This window comes from Stenella coeruleoalba (assembly GCF_951394435.1).
Source record: "Stenella coeruleoalba genome assembly, chromosome: 3".
Lineage (NCBI taxonomy): Eukaryota > Metazoa > Chordata > Mammalia > Artiodactyla > Delphinidae > Stenella > Stenella coeruleoalba.
In genome coordinates, this window is record NC_137148.1 from 78,240,255 (window position 1) to 78,255,589 (window position 15,335).

General features: G+C 39.0%; 1 protein-coding gene across 1 annotated transcript in view; it reads right to left on the minus strand.

Annotated features, from left to right (window-relative positions):
• The window catches only part of LIX1 (limb and CNS expressed 1), a gene marked incomplete at its 5' end in the record, with an annotated part of 47,855 nt that extends 33,641 nt beyond the window's left edge, over window positions 1–14,214 (minus strand). The window contains one exon of the mRNA XM_079917205.1: window positions 14,133–14,214. Within this exon, the coding sequence (XP_079773331.1) occupies window positions 14,133–14,214 (82 nt within the window). The remainder of the gene's footprint in view (window positions 1–14,132) is intronic.
• Window positions 14,215–15,335: the final 1,121 nt, after the last annotated feature.

Sequence of the window (15,335 nt, forward strand, 5' to 3'; positions counted from 1 at the left end):
TTTTAACCTAGTTTGGTCTGGGTGTATAGTCTAGCTCTTTGCTCATCCTGAGCCACGCCTAATTATAATGGAATTTAAGTTGTTTTCATGCATGTCTACATCTATTAGAAGCATTTTAGAAGAAGAATAAAGGTTAACTGAATATTTGAATGTCATGAAAGGTATGGAAGATGTGTTGCCTTTGTGAGGCTGTTGGTAGGAAAGGTGCAGGAGGCTCTGCACAAGAATTACTTCACCTACCATTTTCTATGGGCCATTTTTCTGATACTTGTTTTTGGCAGTCAAACAAAGCAAAGGGTTAATATCTGTATTTTTTTCATACAAGTGATATGACACTTTCTAGCTTGGAACTGTCACAGTGAATGAGCAGTCTGTGTCATGTGAACAGGTATCCTGATTAATCTTCAGCTAACACTTTGCTCTGGTTTAAAACAATGTTGTAAATACCCACCAGCTGTGGGCTTCAGAGGGGGGTTGTGATTAGGCCTCCCATTCCAGTCCCTTCTTTCAAGGAATAATGGCTAAAGGAGAGACCACAAGAGGAACAAGAGGAAATGACAAAAGACCGAGGAGGGCTTTGGAACAGGCTTCCTTTGAAGAGGGGCATGAACAAAAGTCAAGGTCAAGTTTCTCTGTCTGACTGTGCCTTCCACCTCAGGATCAGGAAGCTATCGTCTGGAATACATCGTTTGTGGCTAGGTATTATTTCTCCCAAAGTTTAGTGAAATTCTTTCTAAAGAGTTTCTACTTTGTCTGAATGGACACTAAAGGAAAAGGGCTTTATCCACAGCCATGACAAGATAAATTGGTCATCCATAGTGAATCTGGACACCAGACAGGAGAGAGGTAGTGAATCCTCAGCTGGAGACCCAGAGAATGCAGATGAATAACAACTTGGCTGATGCTGGAGCCAAGCTGAGCAACTCTCTGACTTCAGGGTTTAATACTACAGGTCATCTATTGGTCTTGCCTTTGTCAAGGTAACTGATGTTTAACTGGTAAAATTACTATAAAGAAATAGAATGTCCAACAAACACATGAAAGAATGCTCAACATCACTAATCATTAGAGAAATGCAACTCAAAACTACAATGAGGTATCACCTCACACCAGTCAGAATGGCCATCATCAAAAAATCTACAAACAATAAATGCTGGAGAGGGTGTGGAGAAAAGGGAACCCTCTTTTACTGTTGGTGGGAATGTAAATTAATACAGCTACTATGGAGAACAGTATGGAGGTTCCTTAAAAAACTAAAAATAGAACTACCATACGACCCAGCAATCCCACTGCTGGGCATATACCCTGAGAAAACCATAATTCAAAAAGAGTCATGTACCACAATGTTCACTGCAGCTCTATTTACAATAGCCAGGACATGGAAGCAACCTAAGTGTCCATCGACAGATGAATGGATAAAGAAGATGTGGCACATATATACGATGGAATATTACTCGGCCATAAAAAGAAACGAAATTGAGTTATTTGTAGTGAGGTGGACGACTTAGAGTCTGTCATACAGAGTGAAGTAAGTCAGAAAGAGAAAAACAAATACCGTATGCTAACACAAATATATGGAATCTAAAAAAAAAAAAAAAGGTTCTGAAGAACCTAGGGGCTGGACAGGAATAAAGACGCAGACGTAGAGAATGGACTTGAGGACATGGGTGGGGGAAGGGTAGGCTGGGATGAAGTGAGAGAGTGGCATGGACTTATATATACTACCAAATGTAAAATAATTAGCTAGTGGGAAGCAGCTGCATAGCACAGGGAGATCAGCTCAGTGCTTTGTGACCACCTAGAGGGGTGGGATACGGAGGGTGGGAGGGAGACACAAGAGGGAGGAGATATGGGGGTATATGTATAGCTGATTCACTTTGCTATAAAGCAGAAATTAACGCACCACTGTTAAGCAGTTACACTCCAATAAAGATGTTTAAAAAAAAAAAAAGAAAGAAACAGAATGTCAAATGGCTGAGGCTGGGGGTATGGGAGGAAGTGGAAGGAGAGAGAATTGTTGGGGAGATCCTAGGAACAACAGCATGAAATCCAGTTCCTTTTTGTGATTTCTATCAGTTCATAACATCTGAGAGTAAAGAAAGCAATTTAACCTCTGAATTGACTTTGCACATCAAACTTCTTAATGAATTCCATTGCTCCAAATTGTTTTCTCAGACACATGTAATAGACCCTGTTATGGACTAAACATCTGTGTCTCTCACAAATTCATATGTTGAAGCCCTAACCCCTAATATGATGGTATTAGAAAGTGGGGACTTAGGGAGATAGTCAGGTTTAGATGAGATTATGAGGTAGAGCCCCATGATGGGATTGGTGTCCTTATAAGAACAGAGATACCACAGCTTCCTCTCTCTCCCTTGTGAGGAGGCAGCCATTTGCAAACCAGGAAGAGGGCTCTCTCCAAAGTACTGAGTGTGCCAGCAATTTGATCTTGGAGTTTCCAGCCACCAGACATGTGAGAAATAAATTTCTGTTGTTTAGGCTACCCAGTCTATGGTATTTTGTTACAGCAGCCCAAGCTGACTGAGACAAATCTCTTCAGCAATTTTGAAAATTTTCACATCAACAAGACGACAATTTGCTATGCAGTTTATAGACATTAGTGTGGATACTTTTTTCATCACTGTGTTTTAAAATCTGAATAGGACAGTTTTCAGAGTGGTAACTAGATCCCCAAGCAAGTCTTTCATAAATGAGGTTTTCATTTTCTCCTTCCTCAAGCTTTCTCTCTGATTATAAAGTTCAGCATCAAACTTCACAGAAGGCAGTTTACCAATGAAGACATCCGACAATGTGGAACACTTTGACCATCCAACCTTTGACCCTTTCTAGCAGAAATTCTCAATCAGCTTCAGCAAATGCAGTGTCTTTACTTGTCCTTGAACATATACTGCATATTTTTTCCCTGTGTTTTGGTTCAAGTTCTCCTTCCTATCCTGAGTATTGTTTCTGCCCCTCCCTTCTATCCATCCAATTTATTCTCATAGTTCAGAGGAAATGCCACGTCCTCCATCACGCCTTGCCCACTGGTTCTAGCCCATATGAATGTACTTTTCTGTGCTCTTATTCCATTAGTGGCCCTATGTCTTAGCACTTAATCTCCTATAAGCCATGTAATAAAATAGATGTGGTGCTCCAGGCTAAATTTATCAAGTCAGACTTGGCTGGACTTACTTCTGGCCAGAGGAATGAAATGCCTTGTGATAACAATTCATCTTATAGAGTACAGTATTATGTTATTTGCCTCACAGCTGATTGATTCTAGAGGGCAGGGACTCTAGTTCATTCCCCTCTGTAGCCTCCTTGGTATCTAGCACAGGGCTATTCATCTAGAAGCAGTTGTTGAATTCATTTGAAATCTAAGAAAACTACATATCTGTACTGTGCAACTGAATGAACATACAGAAGATAGGTGAAGGTACTACGATTCATGGAGAGATCAAGACTTCCTTCTAGATAGGAGGTTTCTTATATGAACCACCATGGTACCCGCACAGCATGGATGTGGTGGTGGCAGCCATGGCTCAGATGGAGATGGCTGAGGAGGTGCAGAAAGATGAAGCCTGGGCAGAGTAAACATGTGATTGCTAGCTGCTTGCCAGCTGCGGCTTTACTTTCATGATAACTAGGACTTAGGGAAATCCTGAACAGGAATGGTAAGTACTTTTGTCTCAGAGTGTCAATTCTAATCCATTTATGTTGACTGCCTGGAGCACTGTATTGAAAAGGATTTGAAAGTAGTCTCTGAGATCAGGAATTGTATAACAGAACACCACAATTAACCAGCAATGAGGCACTGGTGTATCTGGTAACCCTGTCTTTGATGGTATAGAGTAAAAAAAAAAAAAACAACAAAGCAGTCAAAATAGGCCTCTGTTCATAAAGGCTTACAATATGATTGCAGAAATAATGAATTCATAATATAATTTGTTAACAAAATACTAGACTGCTACATTGTAGAACAGAAATGATTTTAAGGTAATATTTAAAACTTTAAAATTTATGGCACAATAATTAAACAGATTCAAGGGGAAAAGTAGATAAACGTGAACTGAAAAGGTCAGAAAAAAAACAAGCGTAGGGGGACTTCCCTGGTGGTGCAGTGGTTAATAATCCGCCTGCCAATGCAGGGGACATGGGTTCGATCCCTGGTCCAAGAAGATCTCACATGCCGCAGAGGAACTAAGCCTGTGCGCCACAGCTACTGAGCCTGCACTCCAGAGCCTGCAAGCCACAACTACTGAACCTGTGCCACAACTACTGAAGCCTGTGCACCCTAGAGCCGGCACACTGCAACTACTGAGCCCACGAGCCACAACTACTGAAGCCCGCGTGCCTAGAATCTGTGCTCCGCAACAAGAGAAGCCACCGCAATGAGGGGAGCTCATGCACCACAAGGAAGAGTAGCCCCCACTCACCGCAACTAGAAAAAGCCCGCGCGCAGCAACGAAGACCCAACGCAGCCAAAAACACATAAATAAATTAATTAAAGAATAAAAATATGCATAGGAGGAGGGCCTAATATGAGCCACCTCAGAAAAATGAGATTTACACTGGGATGGGGGAAGGGATAGAAACTGTGCTCTCAAAGGAGTGAGAGTGGCATTTGACAAAAAGAGTAAGAAAAACAGTAATGCCTCAGCTGTGGAATTATGTGTGGGAGCAATAGGGAAGGATGCCATTAGGAAGGGGGTACAATTTGATAAGAGACAGGGTAAGGGGAGTTTGTTTCTTTTAATAATTGGAAATTGATCCTATTGTTCTGGTGCCTCAGCTTTACCCAAGTGGGAGAGAAAGGCAGGAACACAGAGTTCCTTGTCCTTTGTCTTTGCCTGAGGTGATGAGCTGCCTGTAGTGGCTCCATTCATGAAGAACAAGGGCACAAATACTTGGAGAGAATGTGCAGTTGCTCTTATGCATCTGGGTGAGCCCAGGAAGAATGTCTCTCTGGGAGGAGCTTGGGCAGAAAATCTCTATGAGGAGTGAGTAGGAGATGCAGCAAGCAAGAGAATGCTCCTTTTGTAGTCTGGAAGGAGCATGAAGCCACTCAGAGGGCCTTTATCCTAAAAACTCAGAGCTTGTCATTTTCATAGATTGGACACGATGAAGATGCTAATAGGGACACATGATATATGTTTTCATATGGGAACTCTGAGATGGAGAGGATGTAAATGCCCCATGGATTATAGGGGCTTTGGTTTGAACACAATAAAACGTGTACTGCATCTTCTATCTCCACATTTTATCAACAGGCAGCAGTTTCCTTACGTAGTTAAAAGCATGGACTCTGAAGTCAGAATGCCTGGGTTTGAATCCTGTCTTTACCGCTGTAAGAAACCTACCTAGTGCTCCTGTTCTATCTGTAAAATATAGTACTTACATTACAGGGTTGCTGTAAAGCTTAAAATGGAAAATGCTCAGAATAGAGCTTCACACATAGTAAGCACTAGAGTGTTAGCTATTATTTGTGGTTAGAGAAGGTGAAGGAAGAAAGGAAAAGGCATGATTATATGCTTGCATGTTGCATCTTTGAGACTGACTGTTCTTGTATTGGAAACCACGTCATTAAACATTCTAAAAATATTCTCAAATCTGAAAATTCCTAATTGGACACATTGTGCTTTTTAATTTATTTCCAAAATATGTGAAGAGTTCAGAGATGGAAAAAAGAAAGCTCTTTTAATATCATTCACTCTTAAAGTCAAAGCTTCATAATGGACAGAAAATAAATAGATGAAATGCTACATGTCTCAAAATCTGGAGACATGGATGTCTGTCCCAATTTTTCACTTTCTAATAAATGCTAATGGCAATAGAACTGCTCTTAGCAAAAACTACAGAGAGGGGCTAACTCTTATTTGAAATCAATGTTAATGACTGATTGTGCTTCAGGAAAGTAGAAACATTATAGTTCATTGACCAGTTCAATTACCTAATACCAGGTAAGTCCTGCCGGGAAGACAGTCATTTGTCAGTAATAAGGGGTCTTAAAAGTATGTTATGAATGTTATGTTATGAATCTATCAGAAAAAAAGAAGCAATTTCTTTATGCCTTACATGAGAAAAAAATTCTAGCTGGGCAAAATTTCCCTTGCCAAAAACAATTAAAGACAAACTGGAAAGGCTACCATTTAAGGATAAACCATTAAGAGGCTTTCAAGATGCTAAACATATTTTCAAATCGATTCTCTGCCTCCAAACAGATGGATTTTTTTGTTATGCAATATTTTAATACAATCTTTTAATTACTCTTAGCAGGTGATACTTTAAAATAAAGTTAATCAGTATTTTCTATTCTAGCAATTCAATCATGTACAACTTGTTTTTGTCAATGTGATTCCCTAGATTTGTTGAGGAGAAATAGGAAAAGGACCCTCAGATAATTTAAGGAGCCAGCTCAAGGCATGATGCCAATTTGCCATTCAAGCAAAATGGGGTACCTGTGGGTCTTGTGCTTGGCTTGGCTAACTCCAGGACACTGACCAACAGAGCCAGCTGTCTAAACATTTATAACCATCCTCAGGCTTTGACAAGTTTTGACCAGGCTAATGGAATCTTGCTGACACAGCTTGTGTGTCATGTACAATATGTAGGAATCTTGGGCCCCTTCTTCTTTTCTGTAGATACTCTTTCAAAGGTAGCCACAGCCACACAACAGAGCTGAGACAGCTAAGAGTCTTGCTTTGTTCCCAGCATTATTTTCTTTTAGTAACGCTCCAGAGTCAGTGCCTAGCTCCTTCAGCAGCTGGGAAGCTGGTTGTGTTTCTTTTGTTTGCTTTTTCTTTTCTTCTGGTCTGGTCCCCATTCTCTACCCTGAACACTTTCTCTGAGGGAATTAAGATTCTTTGGGTTGTTTTTTTTTTTTTTTTTTTTTTTACAAAATTAACCTCTTGGGAGATTCTCTATAATATGCAAAAAAGTACATCGTTCGTTTTGGTTTAATTTTCACCTTTAGAATTTTAAATTGCTGAACTATAAGTCATTTGGGGAGAAATTTAAATAACACTTTTAAAAAAATATCTTTGGATGTACAAGATAATTTTTTAAGAAGGCAGAGGGGAGAGAATATCAAGGAACAAGAGGGAATCACAAAGACATTAAAATAAAAGGTCATTAAATATATCACAATTGAACGGCAGCAGCAATAGCAGGCCTGAGCTCCCAAATGTGCTTTATCTGTGCACCATGGTTCAAATGATGTCATCCAATCACAAAAGCTACATAGACTAAAAACCTCATGTAATCCACTTAACCAGTTAGGAAGTATATATTGATATCTTTCCCATGTGCCATTGGGCACTGACACTGCACTATATTCCAGAGACTTTGTAGGACTGTTGACTTTAGATAACCAAGGATCCAAGATAACAAAAAACAAACAAAAAAATCAAACACTGTTACTTTGCTGACCAGTTCTGTTTAGTTAGAATGGTCAAATCTGTGCAAATGTGGCTTTAGGCATGTAACATACCTTCCCCGGGTAGAGTCATTATAAGAAAGCTCTCCATGACCCTGCCACAGCTATCCAACTAGGGTTTATGTACAAGGCACGGACAGAGTTTGGCCCTAAAGAGCTTGGTGCACACAGAGTTGTGTGACCCAGAGCTGAGGGTAGACCCTGAGGATGAATATAAGGACTGGCAATCTGAGTCACTGCCAGTGTGGTATATGGGATAATTTGGGCTGCTCTACCAAGGCCAACCTGAGGCAGTGTTCTGGGGAAGTTGCCTGAGGTGGCTGTGTTTATTTTCACAGCCCATCCTTCTTCCATGTTGCCTCCTGTTTCATGGGGCTGTCAGCTTAACCCTGCATGCAATTAGGCTGTGATTAAGGTATCAATGGATGATGGTTTAGAAAGTCCCAGTACCATTTATTTCATCATATTTCACTTGACAATGGGAAAAATCTTCCCCCTTTTTGTGAGGGAGAAAATAAACAAATCAGCCACCAGAAAAGTCTGTTGTGCACCTGCTAGGTGCCTGGCCTTGTGGGAGACACCTTGGGGGTTACATAGAAGTGCAAGGTATGGCTTTGCCCTCCTGGGACTTCCAACTTAGGTGTGGACAAAAACATGCCAGCAAAACTATAACTCATAGTACAGAGGCACATGAGAAAAATGTAAACTACACTATACAGCCCATAAGTGTGAAAGGGGTGGTGACTAGATGATGGGTTCCCACAGCTGCATTAATGGGATGAGATCAAAATAGGGATCAACTGATTATCATCCCAGTAGGAAAAAAAAAAAAGCAACACCATAATTCAAACAGTATTCTAAGGACAGCAGAGAGAGAATGTAGAAAACTACAGGGAGTGTAATAATTGCCTATTTTGTCATTATTAAACTTTCAGTAGGATTCTTTTTTCTTTCCTTTTTCTTTTAAAATAGGATTTTTAAAACTGCCTTGACAGACTAAACTTATATGAGCATTTGAACATGGAAGAAAAGAAATAAGAGCCTTTAGGGTTAAAACACCAATATGAAATGTATTAAATAAAGAAGATTCTTTTATGAAAGGCTTCTAAAGTTGTCTTACATTTCTTAAATCAATCTGTAGCACATAATCAGTAAAACCGTATCATTTAAACAGAAAAATCATAACTTAGAAACTCACCCTTGTGCAGCTGTATCCTATTATGGGCTGTAACTTAACACATGAGTTTCAGAAGTTGTTAAAGTTGAGTTCAGGCTAACAAATCTTAACTGTTAAAAAAAAAAGCCTATGGTGAGATGAGACAGCAGACCATGAAGAGGCACCAGATTTGATCACAGGATGGGTGTCACTCATATTTTATTTTGATTTGTTAAATCTTATTTATATATTAAGAAATAAATGTATTAAGACAGATATGGCCATTAAGTGATCAAGAAGCCACTTCTTTTTTTCCATTTTGAAAAATTTTCCTCTGGCACTAAGACTTTCAGTATTTAAACTCTGCCAAATGTATCTTTACTGAAAAAAGGAGAACAGTGCTTATGCCACAGATAGCTGAAATGAAATCTGCATTTTTCTTTTAGTATAAATTCAATAAAAATAGTTGTGTCCTGTAATAGATAAAGTAAAACTAGCTTTTGAGTAGGCTTTTTCAGTAGAATGGACATCCACAGTTTAGATGCTAAAATTATCAGAGTTCAAATTATTGTAATTAAGATGCCATCATTAATCCAAAATGAGCTAGCAAGCAGTGGAGTTTTTTGTTTTTTGGGTTTTTTTATAACAATACTTCACTTTAAAAAAATAAATTTATTTATTTATTTTTGGCTGCGTTGGGTCTTTCATTGCTGCACACGGGCTTTCTCTAGTTGCGGAGAGTGGGGGCTACTCTTCCTTGTGGTGCGTGGGCTTCATCATTGCTGTGGCTTCTCTTGTTGTGGAGCACGGACTCTAGGCGCGTGGGCTTCAGTAGTTGTGGCACATGGGCTCAGTAGTTGTGGCACATGGGCTTAGTTGCTCCGTGGCATGTGGGATCTTCCCGGACCAGAGATCGAATCCATGTCCCCACCATTGGCAGGTGGATTCTTAATCACTGCGCTATCAGGGAAGTCCCTGTTTTTTGTTTTTTAACCATGCTCTTTCCAGCACACTTTCTGTGGTGGAATGCAATGCAATACGTGTAGGAATTTTATTGCACAAGTGCCTTCATCCCTCGCATCCTACTCCATTCCTTTATGTGAAATGCAAAAACCATAAATGTATCATCAAATTTATAGATTTTAGATAACTACTCTAAAAAGCATGGGATGGGGAAAATACTTGACTCCTGAGAATTTTTCCTCTCTTGCATTCCATACAGCCAGATTCATGATTACTGAGATGTTTTTAATAGCTCTATAGTATGGTCCAATTTTTCCAAAGGGTAAAAATGTACTTTTTGAAGTATTCACCTAACTGGTATAAATACAACCTTTCATGCAGAAAATGTCTCCTCAAATGGGAGAGTTAATGCACTTCAAATATGTGAGAAATTTTTTTTATAATTGTGCAATGTTTAGTTAAATGTTCCACCATATTTTTTCATTATAAAATTTTGGGGAACAGTGAAATCTAACACTTCACTTTATAAATCAGTGCTAGAAACCAACATGTTCTCATGGCTTTAATGACAGCTAAGATAGTTTTTAACTATCTGAAAAGTTTGCCTTGATTTTGGCCTTTATTTAGTGAAAGTGGTTTCTCCCTATAGGCATGTATTGCATCTTGCCTGCATGGGCAAAAGGATTCTTGCTGTGAAAAATCTGCAATTCTCTCCAGCTTAGTATCAGGAAGTATACTTGTAGCAGATGTCAATATAATCTTTTCCCCAATACAACATGAGGCCATACACTTCCAGAACTAATCTACGATCACTGCTAACTCTAATGGACCCCTGTTGCTTACACTTGAGCGTGACTCCACCTGCCTTCTCAGCCTTGTCTCCACCTCCCCTGATGCATTGTTCCTGTATTGCCTGATCTGCCTTTGGACAAACTGTTCTCTCTCCTCAAAATGCCCTTCCCTTATTACTCTCCTGTTACACTCCTGTTCAGATATGCCTATTTAATGAGCTCTCTCCATACACCCAGAAGAGTCCATTTCAGTTCCACCTCTGTTTTCCTAACAGATACTGCCATGACAGCACAAATGACATGGTAATGTAACACCTCTGAGAGGCAATGTCTTGCAGTGGCTAAAGGTGAGAGGTTGGAAGATAGAATCTGAATCCCGGCTCTGTCATTTTATTAGGTGTGGCCTTGGGCAAGTCACCTTAACCTCCACAAGCCTCAGTTCTCTCATCTATAAATCAATAGTACCTATGTTATTGGCTTGCTGTGAAGAGTAAACCTTCTTAGCATAGTGCCTTAATCACATGATGAGGACTGACATCTTAGCATTACTATTAATGCATGAAGAAGGATCCGAAGATGGCAGATAAGCATATTATGCTCTTGTAATTTGAAGGGTTAACGCTCAGAGTAGGATCTGAAAGTGCAGACATCTTGAAATCATGGGGCGGTGATTTCCTTTGGGAAAGCATGTGAGAAATTGTTAAACAGGGGCAAACAGATAGTAAGCTCACACACAAACTCTCAAAAGAGCTGACAAGGGCTGCTTTCAGGATAGCTCATCTTTGATTGTGACACATGACACATGAAAAGAAATTGGATGTTGCACAAAGCCAAGAATGAAGGGCAACATGGATATATGCCTTAATTTCTCTACAAAGAGATTCTGTCTGGTGGTAGAGACTCCCAGAGATACCTGTTACAAAATGGAGACATTTAGGTAGTGAAGAACAGTCCAGTGTCAGCTTAGATGAGCAAATTACAAACTGAGAGCCCACCTCATTTAAAATTTCTTTCCGTTATTTTTCATTTGAAACGCAAAATAGAGAAAAAGGGAAAAAATGTCATGAAATTTATTTCCTTTCAGGAAAGAAAATAAAAAACAAATTACAACTTTTGCCAGATGAACACCTGTCTAAAACAAATGAGAGGTTTAATACATTACAAAATGCCACTTGGAGGGCCTCCTTGGCTGAGAAAAACATTCATATTTTATTTCCTTAAATGAATGTAACTATCCCCATGTGCATCGGTCTCAGACCAGAAAACTCTCTGGGTACTTTTCCTGACCAACTTGAAGAGAAAATTCAATTTACTATTGCTTGTTTTTAAACAAATCAAAAGCCAAGGGAGGGCAACAAATTAATCAAATGATCGTTTACATTCCTTGTATTATATGTTTCTGAAGAATAAAGAGAAAAAAACTGCCTTTGCATCATGGAAGAGAAATTTAGAAAAACACTTTTAGAATATTATTATTATTTTTTTATGCTCCTTTGTTCAACTGTGCACGGTTTTAAGCATTGTTGAATTGGCTTTTCATCTTGTAGGAAAGCAAGGTAGCAATTTTTCTTAAGGAATTGACAGTGATGTGTTCAAGTGCTTAGCTCTTTCCTTCTGGCAAAAAGAGATGGGCCTGGGGTGGGGGAAAAGGAGCCAAGAGTGACTAGGAGGAAGGGAGGCTGCTTAGAACCTGCTATTCAAGGTTGATAGCAGCTTTTTACAGGCTGTGTAAAGCAGGATTGTGGTGGCAGCAACTTATGGGTGTGCCAAAGAAAATGAGTCCATGTGCTAAACCCTGGCACATGCATGGTAGGTTGCTGAGGCAGGGCATAGGCCCTAGGCAGACTTGTGATGTCTGCCCCAGAAAGTAAGTGAAACTGTTCCCATTTATTCCATGAGGATGGTGAGTGGTTGGATGTTTGGATATCATAAAAACCCCTGGCACAGAAATCTGCCATTTTGGCTTACTTTCATTTAGTCATTTTTCAGATTAGAAACACCTGGAGGGAGAGGCTCAGAAGTTAAAATTCACACCTATTAAGCCATACAAGCAGTTGCAGAGTGGCAGCCCATTCTAGGGTAAGCAGGCAATGCTATCTGATGAAATTTAAGTTCTATTTAAGGAATGAAGTATATAAAACAGGACACTTCTTTGCTTTTCCATATAAAAGAGTTCCCACAAAGGCCTGGATGATGGAACCTAACGTATGTTTTATTTTAATCCTTTTCTGTTTTATTCTCTCTGGTAAACTAAACAATTGCTGGGATTTATTTCAGCTCAAAAAGTGGGCCATATAATTTCAGATTAAATTTCTTAAATTCACAATGAACTCAGTGAAAAATTTCACCTCTATTTCCTTTTACTGTTTCTACTATCTAAACCCTCACCACATGATCCCTGGTCCTCTACAGTTCATCCAAAGTCTTAGGCAGGTCAAGATCCTTTTTACCCTTCACTAGTGAATGCAGTGCTATTGTAGGAGAGAGGCATTCTTTCCTCCCCTTTTCACTTAAAAAAACATGCCAAACCTGAATAGACTCCAGGCTAGTCTGGGGGAGGGAGTGATTTTTATTAGTTCTAACATAGCTATTGACACATGCTTGAAGACAATATTTAAAAGAAAGCAAGAGAAAGAGTAAGAGGAGTAAGAAAGTAAAATAAAGAAAGGAAGAGAAAAAAGGAAGAAAGAAAAAAGAAAGAAAGAGCAGGCTTTCACTTTATGCCTTAGTGGGCAAATGGGTTACAATTTAATTTCTAAGAAGAACATTTTATAGAATAAAATTGCCTAACGTTTCTTTCTCTTCATCACACATATGAGAAATATAAAATAAAAGGACATCTGGAAACGAACATTATTCAGCAATCAGAAAGCAAAAATACAAACCATTGATGTTTTGATGGAGACAAACATACGAGATTCACAAAGAAGAAAGCTGTAACTTATTGAAGTAAAAAAAAAAAAAAATTCCATATGCATTTTACCTTTTGGGCAGTTCCATAGCAAAGTTCTGTTTCAGAAGCCCTTTGTAATATGAAACCCACTGTAGATAAGATACAAGGTGAAGATAGTCTGTTTTGCAGCAGCAGGAAATCAAATTGGTTCCAGAAACAAAGTTACATGATAAATGGTCTAATAGTATTGCTAGAATTGGAAATCTTGATTGAATTATTTTTCATAACCATTAAAAAAAGATTTTGAAATAACTTTGCCATAGCTGTTTAGATTTTTTTGGGGGGGAGGGGGAGGGCGTTGTTGCAGAAGTGGGAAGACATCTCATTTTACTGGCCTTTTAAACTAAAGTGTTATAATTTGTTATCAAAATTTAAGAGCTCAGTGGTGATTTATTAATTTGTTTGCAACAAAAAATTTCAAACACAATACTTTTTAAACATAACTCATATATGGTATGGAGGATTAAACAGGTTAAAAAAGAGACATACTTTATTATCATTTTCAAGTTATTTTTAGTTTTAATCCTAGTACCAATCAGTCTTATTTAAAAATCATCTGGAAAAGTTCATTAAGTCTTAGGCGAATCTTAGATTTTAAGACAGACTTCTAAACGGTTAACAAGATGTATCACTGACAAAATATCCCAGCGACTGATACCCGTAGATGAAATGAAATTATTCTGTCTGAAGTCAGGAACAAGTTAAATACCACTTAGACCACAGCACACGACTACAGAGATTTAGGAGAAAACATACTTAAATAGGATGTGACTAGACATTTAGGACTATTTTCTAAAAAAGTCAAAAAACGTTTTTCCCTTCAGTACTTACAGTCTTTGAAGACTAGAGCCGGGTCTCTGTGAGGCAAGACTTGGGCAATGATGTGTCTCAAGGATTCCAAGGTTCTGTCCATCTTGGGTCTGCCTGTGCGAGCCTGCTGCACAGTGTCCTCATGCCTGAATTCTTGCAGTCCTGGTCTGAATTTGTGCAGCTCATTGATGCACAGGATTACCAAAGAATCTCTTTTAACATCTGCCAATCAGACATTTCCCAGAATCTAAAGACCCCTCAGGGGGCCCTCCTCCCAGGCTCACTTATCTTTGTTGTATGCTGAGCTAATTAGCTCAAAAGGCTGGCTGACAGGCGGGTTCCCATTGCTTCCTTCTGTTAAACACACCCACCTACAGGCTAGCTGGGGAAGCTCACTAATCATGGGAACAGCTTTCCTCTCGAACCAGATTTTGCCTGAATGGTGTGCAGCTTTCTGACTTACATATTTCTTTTGGTCACTCATCTTCTAATGTGCTGACTTCAGGTATATAGAAGCAAGAAGGTTATTTCTCAAGAAAGTTTCCTTAGTAGCAAAGGAGTTTCCAGCTCAGGACTTCCAGCTCAGAATCAGTATAATCTAAATTCTTCTCGGTAAAGAAGTGCTGTAAAGATTGTGGATGTAGCCAGGCACCAGATCATGTATTGTATCTGAATCCAGGAACATCTCTTTGGGAGCCAAGTGTTTAATTTTTTCACCCACCCAAATTATAGTCACTTTTGATGGGCAGTGGCAAATAAAATCTCATAGTCTGTGTTTTGACTTGCTTGGGAACATTTGTTTCCTTCTTTATCCTTCGAGGCAAATCGTTCCCAAGATTGACTTTAATGAGTTCTGATATCATTCACTTCCTTTCATTTCCTTTCAGGATAACTTTTTATATTAAAAATTTCAGGAGAAGTAAAAATATATTTTTCAAAGAATATAGGTGGTTATGAAAATATCTGAAGAAAACAAAGCTGCTTTTTCTACCGATGTCCTACACCACTCACAACAATGTTAAATAGTCCTTCCACAGGAGACATGTCATAGAATTCTACTGCAGTAATAAGGATTTAAACCAGATATAAAAGAACTGATTTTAGTGGCTGTAACCTATGTTAGTTGTTGATGGCTTGTTGAAGACTTCCTCACTTTTATTTAAAATATTTTTCCAGGGTAGGCACAGGAGATCGCTTTCCAATGTTCTTTCTAATACTCAGATT